This window comes from Mollisia scopiformis (genome assembly GCF_001500285.1).
Source record: "Mollisia scopiformis unplaced genomic scaffold LY89scaffold_17, whole genome shotgun sequence".
Taxonomy (NCBI): Eukaryota; Fungi; Ascomycota; class Leotiomycetes; order Helotiales; family Mollisiaceae; genus Mollisia; species Mollisia scopiformis.
The window spans coordinates 945,960-967,184 of record NW_017263597.1 but is presented as its reverse complement, the minus strand read 5'-3'; the positions used below and the strand labels follow the sequence as shown (position 1 = coordinate 967,184).

The 21,225-nt window shown below is 48.1% G+C and overlaps 7 protein-coding genes and 1 non-coding gene across 8 annotated transcripts; 3 read left to right on the top strand and 5 right to left on the bottom strand.

The window, feature by feature from the left end:
• Nucleotides 1-623: 623 nt before the first annotated feature.
• On the bottom strand, nucleotides 624-1,148 carry LY89DRAFT_536659 (uncharacterized protein; the record flags this gene model as incomplete). The annotated part of the gene is made up of 1 exon (XM_018208109.1): nucleotides 624-1,148. A coding segment is annotated over one exon (525 nt), but the record flags the coding sequence as incomplete, so codon positions are not given.
• Nucleotides 1,149-1,412: 264 nt separating this feature from the next.
• LY89DRAFT_t48 lies at nucleotides 1,413-1,498 on the top strand. Its single transcript has one exon. It is a non-coding gene; the product is annotated as a tRNA-Gly (tRNA).
• A 1,202-nt stretch (nucleotides 1,499-2,700) lies between these two features.
• LY89DRAFT_686949 (uncharacterized protein) lies at nucleotides 2,701-3,626 on the top strand. The gene is made up of 2 exons (XM_018215399.1): nucleotides 2,701-2,888; nucleotides 3,063-3,626. The coding sequence occupies exons 1-2, from the start codon at nucleotides 2,805-2,807 to the stop codon at nucleotides 3,540-3,542; spliced, it is 564 nt and encodes a 187-aa protein (XP_018068837.1). The 5' UTR covers nucleotides 2,701-2,804; the 3' UTR covers nucleotides 3,543-3,626.
• Nucleotides 3,627-3,632: 6 nt separating this feature from the next.
• Nucleotides 3,633-4,976, bottom strand: LY89DRAFT_686948 (oxidoreductase-like protein). The gene is made up of 4 exons (XM_018215398.1): nucleotides 4,416-4,976; nucleotides 4,276-4,351; nucleotides 3,819-4,217; nucleotides 3,633-3,769 (listed from the first exon to the last, which is right to left on the bottom strand). Exons 1-4 carry the CDS (start codon nucleotides 4,674-4,676, stop codon nucleotides 3,702-3,704), a joined length of 804 nt encoding a protein of 267 aa, XP_018068836.1. The 5' UTR covers nucleotides 4,677-4,976; the 3' UTR covers nucleotides 3,633-3,701.
• Nucleotides 4,977-7,555: 2,579 nt separating this feature from the next.
• Nucleotides 7,556-10,793, top strand: LY89DRAFT_620980 (catalase/peroxidase HPI). Its single transcript, XM_018210931.1, has 8 exons — nucleotides 7,556-8,087; nucleotides 8,147-8,216; nucleotides 8,382-8,466; nucleotides 8,525-9,029; nucleotides 9,084-9,227; nucleotides 9,282-9,521; nucleotides 9,581-9,903; nucleotides 9,971-10,793. The coding sequence occupies exons 1-8, from the start codon at nucleotides 7,781-7,783 to the stop codon at nucleotides 10,643-10,645; spliced, it is 2,349 nt and encodes a 782-aa protein (XP_018068835.1). The 5' UTR covers nucleotides 7,556-7,780; the 3' UTR covers nucleotides 10,646-10,793.
• Nucleotides 10,794-11,206: 413 nt separating this feature from the next.
• Nucleotides 11,207-13,563, bottom strand: LY89DRAFT_686944 (MFS general substrate transporter). Its single transcript, XM_018215397.1, has 6 exons — nucleotides 13,125-13,563; nucleotides 12,973-13,072; nucleotides 12,643-12,926; nucleotides 12,171-12,593; nucleotides 11,984-12,121; nucleotides 11,207-11,928 (listed from the first exon to the last, which is right to left on the bottom strand). Exons 1-6 carry the CDS (start codon nucleotides 13,499-13,501, stop codon nucleotides 11,310-11,312), a joined length of 1,941 nt encoding a protein of 646 aa, XP_018068834.1. The 5' UTR covers nucleotides 13,502-13,563; the 3' UTR covers nucleotides 11,207-11,309.
• A 773-nt stretch (nucleotides 13,564-14,336) lies between these two features.
• On the bottom strand, nucleotides 14,337-15,832 carry LY89DRAFT_736511 (uncharacterized protein; the record flags this gene model as incomplete). Its single annotated transcript, XM_018220129.1, has 8 exons — nucleotides 14,337-14,665; nucleotides 14,727-14,851; nucleotides 14,905-15,046; nucleotides 15,099-15,272; nucleotides 15,327-15,408; nucleotides 15,456-15,560; nucleotides 15,609-15,694; nucleotides 15,745-15,832. 8 exons carry the CDS (start codon nucleotides 15,830-15,832, stop codon nucleotides 14,337-14,339), a joined length of 1,131 nt encoding a protein of 376 aa, XP_018068833.1.
• Nucleotides 15,833-18,387: 2,555 nt separating this feature from the next.
• Nucleotides 18,388-20,357, bottom strand: LY89DRAFT_784415 (acyl-CoA dehydrogenase NM domain-like protein). Its single transcript, XM_018222783.1, has 6 exons — nucleotides 19,869-20,357; nucleotides 19,678-19,815; nucleotides 19,476-19,629; nucleotides 18,740-19,427; nucleotides 18,652-18,692; nucleotides 18,388-18,587 (listed from the first exon to the last, which is right to left on the bottom strand). Exons 1-6 carry the CDS (start codon nucleotides 20,097-20,099, stop codon nucleotides 18,496-18,498), a joined length of 1,344 nt encoding a protein of 447 aa, XP_018068832.1. The 5' UTR covers nucleotides 20,100-20,357; the 3' UTR covers nucleotides 18,388-18,495.
• Between the last annotated feature and the right edge of the window lie 868 nt (nucleotides 20,358-21,225).

The following is a 21,225-nucleotide window of genomic DNA, read 5'->3' as shown; positions in this document are numbered from 1 at the left end:
CCTGGATTTTGTATGTGCACAACTGGAGCTTTGGCATCTATGAAATAGTTTGCATCGCAGACAGTCATGGCACAGCAAGACCATGACCGTCTATCTCGGCAATTTGATTGATGATTGAGGAAGCAAAATGCAACCCATGCTATGAATCCCCTAAATGACTCGTCTTCTATACTCTGTCCACGATGATTCTGCCAAGTGCCGCAGATAATGGCCATCCGAGCAAGGTGACATCTTGAAACTGTGAGTCAACGCAGCAAACAGATCTCTGTCCTCGAATCGCTGTTGGCAATTGCATTCGACGGCAATGCTCTCTCTGGATAGAATCGACAGCTTTCCGGATACTTGAGTCCATGATTTCTTTGGAAGAGGGGATTGCTGGTAGGCCTCCTATCCTTGTGAACTTCGTGGATCTGCCATCCGAATTCAAGGAGAGATGTCCGCAAGCTCCAGAGTCTTTTCAAATAGTGTGTTCAGAACTAGACGGCCTTTCACCAATTCAAATCTGCTTTCGAAACACCCATAATCTTTCCCGTCGAAGCCACCGACTCACTGGCAACTTCTTTCGTGGAAGCAACATCCTTCCTACCCACAATCTCCTCCCTCGTACGCAGTTCGTCCGAATGCTCCTCCCCATCCATAATCCCCAAATCCAACCCCCACCTCTTAACCTCCTCCTCCGTAACCGCCTCCCACTTCTTCACCAACGGATGCGCCCCCGCAACATCCTCAAACACAACCTCGATCCCCTCCCCTTCCCCAGGAACCTCAAACCTCCACACGCCATCCTCACCCCACCACTCCCTCGCAAACACCCTCTCAGTCCCCAACTCCTTCTTCGCCTCCCCAGACACCACCTCCACCCTCCTCTTCTCCCCCTCCCACTCCTCTCCCTCCGCACTCAGCACCGCCTTGAAAATCCCCTCCAGCACCCCCAAAATCCTCCCAATCTTCAACCCCAGCATAGCGCCCAGTCCATACCCCTCATCAAAACCCGCCTGCACACTCTCCGCCTTCCCCTTCGTGACTCCATCCCTGTAACCCTCCGTCTCATGCTTCTCCTTCAAGCGCGGGACGTCCGAATGCTCGAGATTCCCGTGCTCAAAGGTAGGAGACGGGGGCGCGGACCCAAACACATCATCTAGATCATCTTTCGTGAACTCCTCCCTCTCATCTTGCTCTGAGAATCGTTCCGGCATCGGAAATTCGTTGTCATCTCTCAACATCTTGCCTTCTAACCATTGAAAAGCTGCCCCGCCAAAAAATTGTCGAGCCGTGAGATCTTATCTTATCTTAGCGCCTTTTTCGTAGCGCGTTCCTTCCCCATGTGACAAGCACCCAAAAGCAAACGGACGCGACGACACCGTATCGAATTGAATAAGCAGATTTCGCGGTAAACAAATTAACGCCAGATGGCGACATTGGAGTAGAGGTTTAACTTGTTCCCTTCCCATTCTAATGGGAATAGGGAGAGACAGGGGTTCGAACCCCCTATGTCGCGAGTGTTCTTTTTTTGGTCGTTTGTTTCACGTGCACGAACGGCTTGGTTTCTGGTTCATTTTTTCTTTCCTTGATAGGTAGCTGCTGGAGGTTGGTTAAGTTTGTTTATTTCTTCTTTTGGTTGTTTTTGCGTTTCTTGAGTCGCTTAGACGTCGGGTGATCTTGGAAGAAGACAAGAACCTGGAATGGAAGGACCTCGATGGAGAGCGGTTCACGTGACGTCTCTAATTCACATCTGAAGGACAAATGCCCATTTGCTTTGGGAATTCATCAATTTGAACCATTTTGTTCTTCTATGACATCCTCACATTGTAAGACATGCTTTGCTTGGCAAACATCCTTAGCATACCCTATAAGAAAATCCTATCCCTTCAAGTACTTGAAAATAAGTTTGAAAGTGAGATACTCATTCCTGACATGGTTGAGTCTTTAAGTAATGAGAGTAGCATGTGCTATTGTATTCTGCCTGATTATTTCTTTGATAAATTGCTCACTAACTTCAGACATATGCGACTCTTAAGCTTGGTAACTCATATTGAGATATTCCATACACTATTTTTGTTTGATTGATCTTAAGTTTGAAGCATTCGGATCTTCAAACGAGCTCAACCCAGTATAACTTGCATAAGCAAACAATCAAATATTGCGTTATGTGAACTATTCCCTAGAATCCCAGTTTCTTTTCCCTTCTCTTGAGCTCGGTACATAAATAAACACAGGAATAATGAATGAATACCTCACTTACTAGATCCTCAGAGCTTGTAATCTCAAAACAGTTAACCCTTCTCTCATCCACCAAGAACTCGGGAAACCCGAAGTTCATATAAGAATATTCGCAAGTTCTTTAGCGACCAAGCCTAATTCGACAGCAGCAGAACCAACCCCTGAACGGCCCCACAGAAGATCACCACTGCGGTGAAACCCCTCATCTACCTGTTCCTATCTCACGACCATGAAAGTCCCCTTGGATCCATTCTACACCTTATCTCAACTAAACTAAACCTCCAATAGTATCACCACTTAACATTCACCCACCATCCCTCTTCAGCTCCCAACACGCCTTGTGGCGTTCCACCCCTGACATAAAATTCAATTTACCCCCAATCACACACCCCTGCCACAAAACAAACAAGCTAAGGTAGCTTCCCCGCATCGAGCTGAACCTGGAAAGAAGGAATAAAGGTCTCGCCATAAATTGAATGTCACATTAATAAAAAGGGAACCCAACCCAACCTGTTCCACACCTCCTCCTCGCCATTAACAAACAACATCTCTCCGCTTTCGAACGATCGTGAATCGAGGTCAAAATGAAGATCACTATCTCTGCTATGCTCATTGCGCTGGCTGGCTTGGTGTCCAGCCAGAATTTCGGCGCTGAACCTAGTTGTGCTGTGAGTTTGATTGTTTCTTTGGAGCTTTCACCACCCATTCAAGTCCTCTCTCTTCAATTGATCTAGCAAGCATCGATTGAATCAGTCCACCTTGCGCCAACTTGCACTCCCTTCACCTTCCTCAATTCTCCCCAGCTCCAACCTTCACCACAACACGGCTAACCCCTCACACAGATCCCCTGCCTAACCTCCGCCTTCTCAGTCGCAGGCTGCGCCCTCACCGACCAAGCCTGCCAATGCGGCACCGGCCAAGCCGCCATCCAAACCGCCGTCACGCCCTGCCTCCTCTCCGCCTGCGACGCCGCCGACGTGAACTCCGCTGCGAGCGTTGGCTTCGCGCTCTGTTCTGCGTTTTCCATGACCGCTGGAGCGAACGCGACGACTACCCCTTCTTCTAGCAGCCACTCGAGCACGAGTATCATCATGAGTACGCCCAGCGCGACGACCAGTACGGTGACGGCTGTTACTACTAGTGTGGGGAGTGGAGTTACGAGCACCGCGACGACAACGAGTGCGAAGAGTTCGGGGACGGGATCTGGGACCAGTAGTAGTGCGAGCGCGGTTAGTAGTGCAGGAGCGCAGAAGGGGCAGATGATGGCTGCGGGATTGGGGGGTGTGGTTGGGGTATTGGGAGCAGTAGTTGCTGCACTCTAAGTTGAGGAAACTGGGCGTTGCATACCTTTGATCTGGATGTGGACGATGATGGCTTCTGCGTGGGACAATAATCTTGCAATGGACTTCATACCTTTCTAATTGAAGCATGATATGGCTTTTTATGCTCGTTATTCGTTTCTCTATACTCCTCTGAGCTTCTCACCAAGGTAACTGCAACGGCGTAGGAAGATTATCCCCCATCGTCACATCCGCGGTCCCAATATCCCCTATTAACAATTAGCCCTATCTCCCTCCAGCCATCAAAACAAAACTCACTCGGTCCCCTCGGCGCCCAATACTGCCCCGTCTTCTCGATCCCCAACGCCTCCGTCCACCCTATCAAACTCTCCGCCGCAACATCCGGCGTAACAGCTCCGCCATCATCCCAATACTTATCAAACCCGACCCCCTTCGTCATCTCCGTCCTCATGAACCCCGGATGCACAATACTCACAATCACGCCCTCATCCTTCAAATCCAAACTCAGCAATTTGCCCACCATGTTCAACGCCGATTTCGACGCGTGGTGCGCGTAATTGCCTCCTCCCTCTTTCGCGTGGCGCAGGGTAATGGATCCAGATTCCGAGGATACCAGGATGATTTTCGAGCCCCGCGTGATGTGTTTGGAGCGGAAGAGGGAGTGCACTATGAAGGGTGGAGCGATGGAGGATGTTGCTATTTTACTTTATTAGCATTCCTCTTCTATCCTTCTTGAGAGAGTAGATAGACTTACTATACATCCTAACCTCCTCCTCCCACTTCGGTCCATTGGTCCAATCCTCCGTCGCAAAATAGCCCGCAGTGATGATCTGCCACATTTCTCATCAGCACCTCCCTCCCTCCCCCTTTTCCACCAGAACGAAGCAAACGTACCACAACATCAAAAACCCTCTTCCCACCCTCCACCATGCCCCCACCGCCACCAAGCATCCCCAACTGATTCACCAACTTCCTACCCACCCCCTCCTCAGACAGGTCAATACTCGGCACCCAAACAATACTCTCGTGTAAGCCCGCCGGAGGAGTCGCAGACCGATGCGTGCCGAAGACCGTTGTGTCCGCTTTGGCGGCGTACAAGTTGGCGAGCGAGCGGCCGAGGCCGCGGGTTGCGCCTATGATTAGGATGTTGGGCATTTTGAGAGAAATGGACAGATGGAAGGAGGAAAGGAGAGGGAAAGGGAGGGAGAATGGTGGTTTTGTTGAAGGAAGAGGTGGATGACGTTTCGTGTTGGAGGGGCGCGATAACGATAAGGCGGCATTTGGTGGGGTTGAATGGAGCTCGAGTTTCAGGGTTGGGATGGCGTGACGTGAGAGGTGTTTTGAGTCTGTTTTTGGGGACCCCACTGTAACTAAATTTGGAGGAAAAAGTATTAAAGAAGGGGAAAACGATCTGAATTGTCCAGTTCGAGGTTTGTTCTTTCGGTTGGAATAATCAAGAAGAAAGAAGTCAGGGTTTTTGTTTATCAATTCAGTTATCTATCAAGCATGAGTGATTATTGCTCCCTCGCTTGGCGGCTTCTTTGTTGTACGAGAAGTTTCTCTTGATGTCATTTTGAGTTGCGATGTTGATAGGTTTGATTTGATTAGTTTGGACTACTGTAGAGTTTGTTTTGTATTTCTCAATATACACAATCCAGAGTTGACGAAAGTTTGCTCAATAAAGATTCCAAGAAGAGCAAGTGGCCGTCTGGCAAACAAGACAAGCAGCTTAGAACTGTTCAAGAAATACCTGAATCAAGTCCTGCAAAAACTCGACCGTTTGAGAGGCAGCGACGATCTATGAAGTATGATGTGAAGATGTACTTCTCAATGAGATCTCTTAACTCAAGAGCAACCTACCAGGAGAGGTCAAGCTTAGCAGGCCGCTTCGTCTCAAATCTTATCCCTCCCAACACAAAAAATTTACCCCGAAGTACACTTGCATTCCAGACATTGAAAGTCATTTTTGTTGCACATCGCACGACGCTATTTCTCTCGGCCGAATAATCTGTTAAACTCCTGGCCAGCGGATCGGGTTCCCCACCTCTTCCGCCGCTTATAGCTTCGGAGTAGGACTCTAAGTAGGGAATTGAGAGTCTTTCATACCGCAAATGTTTTCGGATTGAAGAGCGGAACAGACGGAAGTCTGTGGGTTGGGGCTGAGAGGACTTCCAGCCATTCCTTGTAGTCATCCGTCTCGTAAAAATCTCAACTTCATTTCGACATTTGAACACTAGGTGATCAAGCGTGGTATAATTTATCAGCTCAACTTTCTTCAATCGCAGTCCTGAATAGAGTTTGAGATCAGACCCCCTTGTTTTTTGTACCAGTGCATGAAGCCGAAACTCATTTTTGTTGCACATCGCCTGCTGCAATCATCCGACTCACCCTAACCCTAAAGAATATGTCTGTTACCGCGTGCTATGTTGCTGGATCCCAGATTGTTGCTCCACATTGTGTGACTGCTCATTTCCGATACCCGCCGCAGTGGTAGACGGTTGTTTTGCTGCTCCTGCCTGTTAAATGAGAGTGAGGTCTTGAAGTCGGCAATGTGTTGTTGTTTCTAATCAGCTTTTTTGCGGAATGCTTTTTTGCTGAAGTCAAACGGCAGGACTAAGAATATGAGGAAAAGTCATTAGTTGCTTGTGTTTTAGAAGTGAAATAGAAACGATGAGAAGGATGAGGAAAGAATTGTGGAGTTGGTGACTCGCAAGATGCTTCAAGACGAATAAATGTATTTATCGAGTGAGCTTGAGCGCCAGAGTGTCTAGCGAGTCTTTGTGAATACAAATGAAATTTTTTGGTTTACATTCTTAATTTCAGAAAGCTTCTTTCAGTAAGTGATCTCACCTGGTCAGTACCGCGCTGACTAAGAATACGTGACTTACGATCATCACGTATCAGATCGCGTTCCCCTTTTTTTCGGAGGTAGGCTTTCCGCCGACTTCTCTTTTCGTACCATCTTGATAAAACAATTGAGACATTTGAACGTTTACGAATGTTTAAATACGCCTCGTTGGACTTGCTTTTCCCTTACGAGCGACCTAATCTAATCGAACAACTCCACGATGCTTCTCACGATGCTCCCACCATCGATGTTCACCTGCCCCCTGTGGCGGCGATTTCCGCAATATCAAGAAGCATGAGTGTGATTTGACCTCGTAAACAGCCCCCAAATTGAGAGATGTCGCTCTAGAGCTGGGACTCGCATTCAAGCTTTAAGGCGCATTTTGATTTGTTTCCCACATGTCCGGATGCTGTGAGGGCATTGCTGTCAAGCTTTACTGCGCTGGGCCTCTGAACATGATCTTCACTTGAGGATACTAACAAATAGTACCTAGGTACTATAACATTTGTGCAGTCACTTCTATAGTTGGACGACCATCCACATCCTGCGCTCTCCTTCGCTGCTCAAGGATCATTTCACTGTTCTCCACGAATCTACAGTCCTTGTTGATACTCTTGGCATGGCACCATGCGTCTGCGCCAGGTACCAGCCACCAATCCCGACATACAAGCTGTGCGCAACGCAGTGATCTCATTTTTGCTTTTTTTTCCCTCCTGGCGGCAGACGGCTCGGCAGACAGGAGATCAGATCATTTTCTGTCATTTTTTGAGCTTGAATTTTCCGACAGGGGGCTAGATCATTGCGCCGCTGCAATATCCCTTGATGGACCTGCTCAAGCAGATTATATTTGGCTCTTGCATCTTTTGAACCGTTTTTCCAGACTTCCGAGTGGTCGTTCTACTTGCATCGTTGTCCCACTTCCCCAAAGTTCTAGAAGTGTGAATCTTGTGACTCAAGCCACAACAAGCAGCTGATCTTAAATCGGGTACCCGGTACTTGCTCTCACCCTCACAAGCGAGTCAATATCCCCACGAGCTGCAGCTCCATCTCCACAGAAAGTCTCTGTCCCCTGGTGGCTGAAACAACACTGCATATATACCATTTTCCTTGCCAAAATCGCGATTATCGTGGCTTCAGATAATCGTTAGTGTGCGCCAAAATGCATGTTCTTTCTTTTGCATCAGAGCGCTCAAATTCAGCTTCCACAACAAAATGGCAAGTGCCATAAGGTGGAAGTTGTTGAAAAATATCTCTACAGAAAGACTGTGCAGAAGTTACGATATAAAGGTTCCCGTTCCCCAGTTCTCACTCCTCTTCCGACACGGCACTTCAGTCTTTACCATCACTCCTGTCTTTACCCTTACTTCTCGATTTCTCTCATCTCCTTTACCGACTACTGGGTCTTATTAACATGGCTCCCGTCTGGTCTGTCCTGCTCGGGCTTCTGCCCCTCGTCTCGGCTCAAGGTTGTCCCTTTTCCAAAAGAGGCTCGACCTCAGATCTCTTCGTCCGACAGGGCGGTGACGAACCCTCTCTAACCACTCTCCAAACCTCTTTCGGCAAATGCCCAAAGATCAGCGATGCAGCTGGTGGTGGCACTCGGAGTCACGACTGGTGGCCGTGTCAACTCAGGCTGGATGTGCTCCGTCAATTTTCACCTGAGCAGAACCCTCTTGGTGGAAACTTCGATTATGCTGCCGCGTTCGCTACTCTGGATTGTGAGTCTTGCACGCCAGTTTGGTTCAAATGAACGCGGAATTGAGCTGATGCCATGTAGACAAAAGGCTCAAGGAAGACATCAAGGATCTTTTGAGCAATTCGCAGTCTTGGTGGCCAGCAGACTTTGGGTACGTAGAATATTTACCAATTTCCTAATACATCAACTCTGAGAGGAGCTCTCTTCCTCTTCACACAACCCCTAATACCTTGGTTAAAATGCAAATGTACTCGGGTCTTCCAAAGAGCTCGTTCCATTTGATGAGTCTGAATTACCTATGCTAACCTACATGTAGTACCTATGGTGGTCTGTTCATTCGTTTGGCTTGGCATAGCGCAGGTACCTACCGCGCGGTAGATGGACGAGGTGGTGGTGGTATGGTATGGCTCTTGCATCTCTTGCTTTAATTCAAAGCTAATTGCAATTCCTTCCCGATAGGGTCAACAACGTTTCGCTCCACTGAACAGTTGGCCCGACAATGCAAATCTCGACAAGGCACGACGCCTGCTGTGGCCCATCAAACAAAAGTATGGCAAAGCCATCTCATGGGCTGATTTGCTCCTTTTAGCTGGTAACACTGCCCTAGAGGAGATGGGATTTCCCGTCCTCGGATTCGGCTTTGGACGTCCCGATACGTGGCAGTCGGATGAGAGTGTTTTCTGGGGAGCTGAGACAACCTTTGTTCCTCAAGGAAATGATATCCGATATAATGGGAGCACTGATTTCGTTGGCCGTGCTACTCACCTTGAAGAACCACTTGCCGCTACTCATATGGGTCTCATCTATGTCAACCCCCAAGGACCTAATGGCAACGGTGACCCTATGATGTCCGCACTTGACATTCGAGAGGCTTTCGGCCGCATGGGCATGAACGATTCCGAGACGGTTGCCTTGATTGCTGGAGGGCATGCTTTTGGCAAAGCTCACGGCGCTTCTAGCACCGGTATGTAATTCTCTTGCGCTCCCACACCTTTGCCCATGCTAACATATGCTCTAGCTTTGGGTCCCCCTCCTGAAGGCGGCTCTCTTGAACAGCAGGATTTCGGTTGGGCCAACAGCTTTGGTACTGGCAATGCAGATGATGCCATAACCAGCGGACTGGAAGTGATCTGGTCCAAGACTCCCACTAAGTGGAGCAATGGTAGCTATCTCTTTCCATCATCTGCCCCACACCAAGTGCTGACTTGACTCCCAGATTATCTGAAAAGTCTTTTCCACAACACATGGACATTAGTCAAAAGCCCAGCCGGCGCTCTTCAATTCGAGGCACTCAACAGTACCGTTGATTACCCAGATCCTTTCAATGGAGCCGCCCGCCATGCCACTATGCTAGTCAGCGATCTTGCACTCCGTGAAGATCCTATCTACGGTGCTATTGCCGGAGCATGGGCAAGCAACTTCACCCTTCTCACTGATGCCTTTGCAAACGCATGGTGTAAGTCAATACCTTTTCTCTAGTGACTATACATTTTAGCTCACTAGAGGAAACAACAGTCAAGCTCCTCCATCGTGATATGGGTCCCATTTCTCGCTACCTTGGCCCCGAGATTCCTCAACAACAATTCATCTGGCAAGATCCCCTCCCTAAAGTGAACTACCCTTGTATCACGCCTAGCGACGAAGCTACTCTGAAGCAACAAATCATTTCCACTCCCGGCCTGACTGTTGAGAACTTGGTCTCGGTAGCATGGGGCTCTGCTTCAACCTTCCGTGGTGGCGACAAGCGAGGAGGTGCTAACGGTGCTCGCATTGCTTTACAGCCTCAAGCATCATGGGCAGTGAACAACCCCAAGCAATTGCAGAAAGTGCTATCTAAAGTATGTTCCAGCTCTTCGCCTTGAAATTGTGTTTTGCCTTGCTTGAGAGACTAACCACCAATTTCAGTTGACCACGATCCAAACCGCATTCAACAGCGCCAACCATGGAGGCAAGCAAGTCTCCCTCGCCGACCTCATCGTCCTCGGTGGAAATGCCGCCATCGAAAAAGGTGCTGCTGCGGCCGGCTACACCAACGTCACCGTCCCCTTCACAGCCGGCCGAGTCGACGCCACACAGGCCGACACAGACATCACAACCTTCGAATACCTGAACCCCCAAGGCGACGGCTTCCGCAACTACCGCAACTACACCGGCTGGTCCCTCGCCCGCACCGAAGAACTCCTAGTCGACAAAGCCCAACAACTGACCCTCACGGCCCCCGAGATGACCGTCCTCGTCGGCGGAATGCGCGCCCTGAACGCCAACTTCGATAACTCGGCCACCGGCATCCTGACCGCTGAACCAGGCACTCTTACCAACGATTTCTTCGTCAACTTAGTGGATATGAGGACCGTGTGGACTGCGGACTCTACTGGAGAGCTGTTCACGGGCAAGGATCGCACGACGGGGAAGACGAAGTGGACGGCTACGCGCGCGGATCTTGTGTTTGGGTCCCATGCTGAGTTGAGGGCTATTGTTGAGGTTTATGCGCAGGCTGGCGGGAAGGACCAGGTGGTGTCTGATTTTGTGGCTGCTTGGGCTAAGGTCATGGATTTGGATCGTTTTGATGTTAAGAAGTAGAGGGCTTTGTGCTGTTGTTGTTTATTTGACTTCTTCTGATTAGATTAATAGTAATTCAGTTTTATGTCTTAAGTTTTGCTTGGGAGGTGTTTGTCATCTTTGAAAGCCAGAAATACCGATTCAGTTCCGTTTCCATTCAACGCTTAGATCTCAATGGTGCTTACAAAGCTTAGATCCACATGTCCAACGATCTGGTGTGGGAGTACGACAAGGTATAAGTTTCAGTCATTTGTTTCCGTGCCGATATCGTACATGAAGAACGGAAGCGGGAATGGAATATGCAGTGTGTAGTGCTACTGCAGCATCTCCAAGTCCTGTCCATTCAGAGAGGAGCGAGTCGTCGTGCATTGCATGCCGTATCATTGTCCTTCCCGAGATCGCGGTCATGCGTCCGAGCCGAAAAGTCAAGAACGAATACGAGACCGAGTGCGTGCAACCTTTACGATGCACCATGTTGAACCATGCTCATATTCTATGCACCACATTGTACGGTGGTGCATCACTTTCATAAACGAATTGAGACACAAACAGGAGCACGCAAAGTGACAGTCGTACAACCAGCATACCTGTTCAGAACTACAATTTTCTATGCTATAAAACACCACTTTGCGAACAATCACATCTCCATCTCCTTTCTACTCACAATTTCCCAATAATAAGCTTTTCAAGCCTTGCTCTCAACTACATGAACATGCTCAACAGTAGCATCAACATGCTCAGTCATCAGATCCTTGACTCCCTTCAAACACGCCACAGCAACCATAGCCAGTACCACAAAAGGAATAATAGACGCCCACGCAAGTCTATACGCAGCCGCATACGCATTATGGCTGGCATCCACCGCAGCGCCTAGAACAGCAGGAGTGAGTCCTGGGATCGCGGTGAAATTACCGGAGCTGAAACCAATGAGAAGAGGGCCCACAGAAGTGGTTGGGAGACCGGCTGCGAGAGCGGCTCCTGAGACTTTGGTAGCGTAGGTGGAGGCCAGTTTGTTGTTGATGATTACGTTGACAACTGCGGATCCGAACGCACCACCGATAGCGCGAGCTGAGAAGGCGAGACCTGTCGCGTTGGCGAGGTAGGCGTGGGGAGCTGTGAATTGGACGAGTGCGACGAGGAGGGTCAGTGGGCCTGCTTGACCGAAACCAGAGATAACGTTGTAGCCGATCTGAGCGTGGTTCATTGAAGGTGTGATTGTGGCGTAGCAGATGGAGACGACGAGGAAGCATAGGAAGGTGATGAGAAGTGGGACCTTCATGTCTTTGAACTTGGTCGAGTACCAGCTTTCGTGAGTTAGGATATGTCTTGTCATGATCAGTTTGAGAAGAGACAACTTACACAATAGGAATGGAAGCGAAGATGTTCACCAGGTTGAAACTCAGCTGTCGAACAGAGATTCTCCATGCAGAGCTTTCGAAGCCAAGGTTCAACACAATCTGAGTTGTGACGCTGTTGACCGCGCTGAAGAAGATCCATCTGTTTTATTATTAGTAAAAGATCTTTACTAAGATGTGATAAGACTTACCCCTCAACGGCGAAAGCAAAAACAGATAGAGCAAAATTCGGGCTACCTTTGAAATAAACGTGTGGCACCAAACCATCATTTCGTCCCTTCCACTCATACAAAGCGAACATCAAAAGAAGACCTCCACCGACTCCCAAAGTAGCCGCAACATGAGCATCGTGCCATTTGTAGGTTCCTCCAGCCCAGTCGAGACCAAGCAACAGGAAAGTCGCGCTAGAAATGAACAGGAAAGAACCAATGGGATCGAAAGACCAGAGCATGGCCCCAAGAGGCAGTTTCTCGCGCCCTTCTGGTCTCTTTGGCCAGTAGAATGCTAAGAGACCGATGGAAGTGGCGAGATGGAATGCGGCTTGCACCCAGTAGATTCCTCTCCATCCGTTGAGGCTCGCGTTGGTAAGACCACCACCTCCGAGGACTCCGATACTTTGACTCGATCAGTATAATCTCGTAAAATTGAGGATACAGAACTTACAGTCCACCAAGAGAACCGGCCACGAAAGCAAAACCGTTGGCCAAGGGTCTGTACTTCATGGGAAGAACTTCAGATGGAATTGCCTGGACAATGGAAATGGTTGCCAGAGTAAAGCCAATGAGGATACCACCACCGATCAAAGTCGGCATAGTGTTCGCCTTTGCTGATACGACAGCTCCAACGAAGGCAATGATCGGAGGGATCGAAGCAAGATATTTGCGATCAACGGTATCAGAAATGCGACCAATAATGGGCGACAGAGTAGCTTGGACAAGTAAAGGACCCTTCACAAATGTTAGAAGATCTTCACAGCTTGAATATGAGATTTACTTGGATAATCCATCCCACGAGAGCTGGTTGACCTAAATCACGGACGATGAAAGCAATGACATTGCTGGCTCCGACGACGACGAAGACTTGAGCCATTACGCTTTCGAATATTAGCCCAGGAACTCTTTCGGAATTTGAAATGAAACACTTACGCGAAACATGATATAAAGACCACGAGCCAAGTCCTCCAGCTGATTGAAACATGAATGTTATCATCGGCTTGATGTCCAACTCTATGCTCCGAATCGGGAGCATGTTCGGTATCCGTAACATCGATACCTTTCTCCAAAGTCTGAATCTCCTGATTCTCCACCGACTTCTGCTCTCCATCTTTCTCCATCTCTGCAACGACCGTTTGTTTCGTCCAAAAAGTCGGAATACAGCTCACCGCCCAAAAAGCCAGTAAATATACAAGCACTACAACCTCAAAGCTTACGTACTCAACAATACAAGGGAAGGAACGAAGCAGCAGCAGGCCAAAGGCACAGTAAAAGCATAAAGAGACACTCCAGAAAAGCAAGACAAACATGCTCCCCATGAACTATATATTCAAATGTTCGCATGCCAGCCCTCCATCCGTCAGCAATTACCATGCATGGCCGCACGTCCCGCATGTAACCTGCTGCCAGGGTATTCATTGGCAATATGCAGCTGTACATTAGCGAGCGCTGGCAGGGCATATACAGTACACCCCAATCCCAAATGATGCCAAAGTCAAATGATTCCACTTGGCTCTCGCTGCAGGGTAGCGAACTTTATTGGCTGAGGTGCGAAGAGTCGGCAGTTCTGTTTTGTGTGTGGTGTGGACGTACGGGACGGGGAGGAGACGGGATCGAATTTTGAGTTTCGTTGACACGTCAAGGGTGCAGCATGGGGGCTTTGGACACTAGCTTCTTGGTGGCTGCTTCATGGTCTCGGAGTTGTTTACCTTTCAGGAATTCTGGGAAAGGGACCTCACGCCACGAGTTCTGGAAGGGTTCTGGAAGTTTAAAAGGATTTTGACCGGGGAAGTTACCGTTAATCTCCAGAGATGCTTCCTTGCCGTCTCATGTTGGCACTCTGTGATTTAACCGCTGGAAGCGCATTGGTGGTCTTATTTTGCGCTTTAGCCTGGAAAGGGTGTCCATGGTATTGGGATTTGGGGTTGAGAATCGGATCGATTGTGTATCCGTTCCTGGAATCCTTTGCAGCGGTTCTTGTTTTCACCCAAGATTGTATCCTATTTGCCAAAGCACTTGGCATTCATTTGATAGTTATAGTATACAAACAATCCAATAATACATTCAGGTTCAATTATATACATGAACAGATGTTGCTCTGGTCCAACACTGTCACTCTCATTTACACTTTGATCTGTTGGTACTTTATGATCGCATGCTCTTTTCCGACGAAGACAATTTGGCTTGCGGCAAAACCTTCGACGAACCGATGTATGACTCTTCAACCGTGAATTCCCTTTCGTACTCAATGCCACCAAGTTTTCCAACAATGTGTTCCTCGCTGCCTCCCATAGTGCCACCTGTTGCATGTGCAGAATATGTAGGCTCCTTTCTGTCCCTGAATCTGCCGGAGCGCAGAGCGCTGCCGCTTCTCTCCTCGCCGCTCAAAGGCATCATTTGGTGATTGTAGCTTCGCTGTGTTCTTTGGGTGACGGCCCGATCGCGAATCGACTTTGTGAAGAGGGGTTTCATGGCTATTGCGTTGTGATCAGCATGCTTACTTGCATCTCGATCTTATCCGGCGATCTCTCTTACCAGGAACAGAAGCGCAGATCACTGCCACATTGATCTCAATCATCGACCAAATGTTGATAGGAACTCCATCCCAGAACGGATCCTTGCTATCTGTGAAGACTTTGATTGTGTACAATCGAATAATACTGTGCAAAATATTAGCTCACCATTGGCTATCGACGCTGCATCAGCCACAAACCTCGAGATACTTGAGAAGCCTCCGACGCCGAAAAGTATGAACAAGACAACCTTGTCTCTTGTCCCTCTTTTCATGTCTTTGAGAGTGTTGATGGGAAGTGCTAGAATAACAATATCTACAATGATGTTGAGTACCGCAAGTACTAAGTATTGTCAGTCAAGAGATTTCTTGAGATTCATCTAGAGCCAAGTTACCATAAAAGTATACTTCTGTGTTAATGCATTTCTTGGTGTACTTGCCAACTAAGTCCCAGTTGCTCTGTACGGGCAGACATTGTAAAGTAGTAGTGGTTTGGCTGCTAATATAAAAGAGGGTGAGAAAAGCGGCAACTGCTAAAGATGATTTGCGGAGGCTGCTATCTACGGTTGCTGATGGAAAACAAATTAGCACTCCAATTGACGTAATGGATTCGCTCTTCATACCAAGTCGCAGGTAAAAGACTACGATGGAAGTTTTAACAAGATAGATGACAGTGTTGTAAGTAAGCTGGATGGAGTAAACAATCTAGAAGATGTCAGAAATCATTACGTCTTGCTTGAGCTCGTTCTTACTTGTAAGAGATGGACGGCATCATTCAAGCTGTCCTCTGACCCATGAAGTCCAATGTTCCACTTCAAACCATAAAGAATCTCAATGAGGTAGCCAAGAGTGAAGATCTGAAGATATAAGCTATTCGTCAGAAGTAAACTCTCTTCAATGCTCACCATTCCAGCTACCATGAACCAGTCATCTGGGCCGAGTCTTCGAGTTATAACGAATCGACCGATTAATCTGAGGATCAAAGCAGCCACTGTAAGTGTCAGATTTGCATTTCTCCAAGAAGAAGGTACCTTGACATACATCCAAAGAAAGTGAAAATCACAGAGACAGCTATCATAGCCGACTGCCGACTTCTGTCAACCGGTCCTGCACTCGCTGTTGACGCCATGGTGGTGAAGTGGAAAAAGAGTGACCTGACGTTGAAAGAAAGATAATTCAGATCACAGAGGACCTTGATTCCCAACCGGTTACTTGCGACGAGGCTTCCATCTATATCCCATACAGGAGGTTAGCACAATGGCAACGTGAGACTCTGTCTACGGGTAAGGATCCAAGCTGCATTCTACAGGGCAATTTACGCCTCAAAAGTCGTTGGTAAACCTTCATCTAACAAACTACCGTAATAATGTGATAGACGTGCTTCGATCATTACAGCCTGCCAATCCTGACACCTGCATGACGTTGGGTAGGTATCGTGGGAGCGTGTTTGGCCATTCGCCCGCTGTGGCGCACAGCGCCCAGTGTTTGGTGGGACGACATGTTAACCTGAATTAGGGTTCAGATCCGTACCAAAGTAGTACCTTGGCCAAGTCTTGCTCCTGCGCAAGATAGGCTGGATCTGGTGTGGTTACAGGCCGGTGGAAAGTACCCAATACTTTTAAGGGGTTGGATTAAGCGAAGCAAAGCGTCTAACTAGGGGCACTCGGGTGCGCTCCGCCGGATATCGTTCCGCTACGCTATTTCATCCTTCACAGACCACTCTGAGGCACTGAAAATACCCCAAGTTGTCCCACAAGCCCCGCAGATATTTTGACCCGCCTGAAGATCGATTAGCGTACGGATCCCTGGGTGAATTCCTGAACGCTATTTAAAATCCAACCACTGTTGTCCAACTGGTGGCTGCTGGTGGCTGCGGCCAGGAGTCCTCTTGTAGAACTCTGCAGACTCGGAACAGAGACCTAGGGAATCCCGCGAGCCCCGAACGCCACTTCCTTCCGCTGCCGTCCGCGCGAGAAAATCTCTGTTCAGTCATCGCAGCTCAGCTCAGCTCGTGTGAGAGTAAGAGACTTTGGATACCCCAGCCATCTTCCCCTCGCTTCAGACTTTAGGTGTTCGTGATGTGGGACTCTTCGTTGCACGACACGTCTCACAATTACGGTTCTGGGGAGAAGGTATGCGGGGAAGCCCAGATTTGTTATCAAATTTTCTTTTTCAATGCACGCAAGTTGTTGTTGACAGCTGACGCCATATCAAAAGCGAAAATTCTGAGCAGGGCGACCACGCGAAGAGGTCGGCTCATGAGTTTCACCCAGTGTAGTACGAATTCTGTGCCCTAATCGCTTCTGTCTTTTGTTTGGCTGATCTGGGAATACCAAGATCTTGGGTGATTATGCTTACCCTAGTATGTCCAGCGATTGGATGGTCAAAGCGGATGTTCATAGGATCCGATATTATGTCTCAATCGCCCGGTTGGCTGCTCGTAATCGTAGCGTGCCCGCATCCAATTCGTATTGTAAAGTTTCGGCCCATGAGCCGATATCAGAACATCCTTCCCAGAAAAGCCTTTTGCTGGGAATAGACTGCGTATTCCTGCAGCATTGTTCAAATCATTCGAGGTTTGAAGTTAGGTACTGGAGAAGCAAGGAAGAGTGACTTCTTCAGTAACAAGAGGTTAAATCTTCATTACGAATGTGGGTCGAACTCTGAATCGTCCCATTGTTTCGGCACAACCCGACTTGTATCTGTGCGCTTGCCTATCCACTTGTGGTAATATCTACCTCACAGAATAGTAAGATTCAGGGTCCACGGCTGAGCTGGGGAATGCCCGGCAAGGGCGGTCCAAATCCTGGGGTTTTGTGGCCTTCGTAGCAAATTCCTTTTGCGGGTATCCGGCCGGACTTCCTAGTATTGGTCCCAGGCAGCTAGCACTACCAGATCAAGACTAGATGATTCGAGAATATGAATCGGCGTAGAAGGTCAAACCTGCATTTTCCCGCCTTGGCAAATGAGTAAGTTAATTGGTCGTATGCGACTCCCTCGGGTTGTGGTCGTCGGTAGGCGCAAAAACTATCATTCGAATGCATAGAAACTTCGATCCAACGCAATCGAACTTGGAGGTGAGTCGTTGCTCGGCGAGCTGGGCTGTCGATTGGTAGAAGAGAACTTTAACTTTGGACATGTCTCGCGGTAGCTCAGTGCCCGTCAGCCGTAGAAACTTTACGGGACAGGATGTGCCCCCACGACTTCCACGAGGGCTACGCATTCAAGATGCATCCTGCAAAGTCTTCCAGCGTCGGGTTCGTCCAAGGTCGCTTGGAATGTTTGAAATGCTGTGTTGTGGCGTGAGTGAGAACGAGAGGGGGTCCCGATTCGGCGCTGTACCTGCATCTTGCGAGGATCAATAACGTGGAAAAATGGGAGGTCTCCCATCATCTCTGCCCCTTAACTTGCCACACATAACGTTGCGAGGCAACAAGGTTGTACTGCTTGACCAAAGCCAACTGAACGAAAGTGCAGCAAGGATTCCATGTAACCAATGATCCAATACGCGGGGTGACCAGCCTTTCGGGCTGCAGTTGCCGACGCTGGAAATGGTCTTTATTGAAATCGAAGGATTGCAATGCCGGGATGATATAAAGAGTTCAAGGGGCTGTTACATCTGAAGTGCAACTGCTAGGATGAGAAGAAAACTCTGATCGGAAAACAGGTGAAGACTGAAGTAGAAGGTGTTATTCGTGCAGCTTATCTACATCCGAAGGGGGTGCCATTGTGATGTAGCAGATTGGTTTCTTAGATTGCAAATGGATGTTGATTGAAAGTAGCATGATGGCTTCACAGACTGGCCTTTGCGCTTGCATATTTCCGAAGGTCTTTGCCTTCCTCTCGGATAGCCAATTCGCTCATGATTTCCTCGCTACCACCACCTGTTGACTGTGAGTACTTTGGCTTGATGGCATAACAAACAGGAGGAAGAAGGGACAAACTAACCAACGGCCATCACCCTAACATCTCTTGAAATAGCTTCAATCCTAGGATTTTTGAGCGGATATCCTTTGGTCGGTGATTGGCAGCTTACCTTCCCCCTTTACCTCCTCTTGCATAGCCAAGTCCGCCCATAACTTGCTGGGCTTTTCTCACACACTTCTCCAGACACCTCGTACTGACAACTTTCAGCATCGCAGTCATACCGCCAATTCTGACAGCAGATGAGTCTTTGGTTCCATTCTTCCGACTGAATTCGATTAGCCACGTCAATTGCTCGAGGAAAGCTTGTGCTGGCTCGATCATTCTCCCCATCTTCACAAATTTCGTTCTAATGATTGCGTTCTCAATCAACTTCATACCGAACGTTTCCCTCGTACACGCATGTTTCCAAGCATCCTCGACGCACACCCTGCTGAGTCGAATACACTGTGTGGCAATTGATTTTCGTTCAGCGTTGAAGTTAGACATGATAACTTCGAACCCGCGATTTTCCTTGTGTATGAGGTTCTCGACTGGGACAAGCACATCATCGAAGGTAATGAACGTACTCCCGGATGCTCCAACACCAGAATTATGCATCTGTCGTGTGGTAACGCCTTCGACTTTCAAGGGAATGATCAGCAAAGAAATTCCAGACGCCCCCGCACCTCCAGTCCGGACGGCAGCAGTCACATAATCTGCCCAGATGGCATTGGTGATCCATTTCTTCGAACCGTTCACAACATAATGGTCTCCTTGCCGAACGGCAGTGGTTTTGATATTGGCGACATCTGATCCAGCTGGGACCTGTCAGCGCAAGGTCAAATATCGAACATATTGGTCCATACCATCAGGCTCTGTGATTCCGAGACAAAATCGTATACTTCCGTCGGCAACACCAGGGAGAAACTTGGCTTTCTGAGCTGGAGTTCCAAAATTCACAATGGGAGGAACACCAATCCCATTTCCACCACCGAGACCCCACAACACTCCAGTATAGCCCTATGCAAGTCAACAAGATGTCTTTGAAATCTATTCCCACAGACGCACAACGCGAGACAATTCATCGTTGGCAATAAGACTGTGCCACGAGTCCCACTCCTCCAGTGGTATGTCCCCTGGAAGACGGATATTGGACAGTCCAGTGACTAGCCCAATATATCCCAATTCGACGTGACGTCTGAAAGCCTTGCAATACTGGTCAGTACATGATTATGTTCCAAGAGATTCAAGTCACGTGCCTTGTCTGGTACTTTCCCAGCAGACTCCCATTCAAATGCATAGGGAAGAATCTCTTCATCGACATAGCTTCTGACTGCTGCTCGAAGCTTTCGATGAGACTCGGTGTAGTGTGGAGATACGTTTCTGGAGTACCAGAGCGGTTCAGCATATGGTGTTTGGCATCCGAATGGAGGATATGTGGCGCCACTCGAGGAGGGAGTATCTTTGAGGGTTGCTGTGGGAATTGACATCTTATCCAAGAATCAATTCCTCAAAGTCAGAATCCTGATATGTATTGGCGATTTGGTAAAGATGTTTGAAGTCTGTTGCAAGATTTCCATTTCGAGAATGCTGTACCTCGGCATAGTGGAGAGGGGATCTGCACGCGTCCGAGGACATGGGATCCATCATCAACTACCGGCCGGGCCGGTAGATTTTGATAACTTCTTCTCGAAGAACATGAGATGCAGAGGTTGTATATCGCGATATCATCTTGCTGACCTTGCGTGACGAAGATCTTTGAAATGAAACTCCAACTGGAGTAGTTGATATCCTAATGCGCCTTAGTGTAGATTATATAATCATTCAATACTCCATCCCTCCATCCCTCCATCCCTCTTCAACTCTGCATTCCATTGTATGGAAAGAAAAGTGATGTTGAAAAGTCTCTTCGCCTTTAATCTCTATCCAAAGGTTCGGCAGATGATACTACATTCAAAAAAGCGGTAGCCATCCAGACCCTTGGGTGTCCTCTTCTCATTATTATCCGTATTTTCCCATATATTCCTACTTGTCTTTTGCTCCCTAATGTAAACATTGTGCATTTTTAAATTCTTAGAACTCCATCCAGAAAGGGGCAATTTCTTTCCCTGCGAAATTCGCTCATCTTCAGTGGTTGTCGAAGCTGCAGGTCGGTTTCTGTCAAGGCCGACTTCGTCTTTCTATCCCCCACAATCAAATCTTGATAACTCTGAAGAGTGTGTAGTGCTTCTATACCTCTTTTGATATATCAATAATCTGTGTGGAGAAGTGAATGGTCTAGAGAGGAGTTCAAACCCACGAAAAACAAACAAGAAACATAAAAAAGATAAAAAGCAGGACCTTGCAAGTGTACCATTCAGCATCGTATACAAAGAGGAAGCAGTATTTATCCCAGAACCATCAAAAGTCTCGCAGACACTGTGCTTGCACAGAACATGAAGCTCCAGCTTCCTCAATTATATCTCATCATATGAGACACTCATTCAGCAGGTGAGTGTTTCTCCATTTGATGCATAAGTAGACATCAAGATATAGGTTCACTAACAATGCGATGTCAATTAACATTTCATGGACTTGAAAGGTAGCATTTACGTTCTGAGATCTCTATCGCCATCC

Coding starts and splice junctions, on each gene's coding strand:
- LY89DRAFT_686944 (XM_018215397.1), bottom strand. CDS start 13,501: ATGTTTGTCTTGCTTTTCTGGAGTGTCTCTTTATGCTTTTACTGTGCC. Junction 12,122..12,170: donor TTTGCTTTCGCCGTTGAGGG/GTAAGTCTTATC, acceptor ATAATAAAACAG/ATGGATCTTCTTCAGCGCGG. Junction 11,929..11,983: donor TTCGCTTCCATTCCTATTGT/GTAAGTTGTCTC, acceptor AACTCACGAAAG/CTGGTACTCGACCAAGTTCA.
- LY89DRAFT_620980 (XM_018210931.1), top strand. CDS start 7,781: ATGGCTCCCGTCTGGTCTGTCCTGCTCGGGCTTCTGCCCCTCGTCTCG. Junction 9,522..9,580: donor TGCCTTTGCAAACGCATGGT/GTAAGTCAATAC, acceptor AGGAAACAACAG/TCAAGCTCCTCCATCGTGAT. Junction 9,904..9,970: donor TGCAGAAAGTGCTATCTAAA/GTATGTTCCAGC, acceptor CACCAATTTCAG/TTGACCACGATCCAAACCGC.
- LY89DRAFT_686948 (XM_018215398.1), bottom strand. CDS start 4,676: ATGCCCAACATCCTAATCATAGGCGCAACCCGCGGCCTCGGCCGCTCG. Junction 4,218..4,275: donor GGAGGAGGTTAGGATGTATA/GTAAGTCTATCT, acceptor AAAGTAAAATAG/CAACATCCTCCATCGCTCCA. Junction 3,770..3,818: donor TTGGGCGCCGAGGGGACCGA/GTGAGTTTTGTT, acceptor AATTGTTAATAG/GGGATATTGGGACCGCGGAT.
- LY89DRAFT_784415 (XM_018222783.1), bottom strand. CDS start 20,099: ATGTCAATTCCCACAGCAACCCTCAAAGATACTCCCTCCTCGAGTGGC. Junction 18,693..18,739: donor AGAGGAGGTAAAGGGGGAAG/GTAAGCTGCCAA, acceptor CAAAAATCCTAG/GATTGAAGCTATTTCAAGAG. Junction 18,588..18,651: donor TGTTAGGGTGATGGCCGTTG/GTTAGTTTGTCC, acceptor CACAGTCAACAG/GTGGTGGTAGCGAGGAAATC.
- LY89DRAFT_686949 (XM_018215399.1), top strand. CDS start 2,805: ATGAAGATCACTATCTCTGCTATGCTCATTGCGCTGGCTGGCTTGGTG. Junction 2,889..3,062: donor GCGCTGAACCTAGTTGTGCT/GTGAGTTTGATT, acceptor CCCCTCACACAG/ATCCCCTGCCTAACCTCCGC.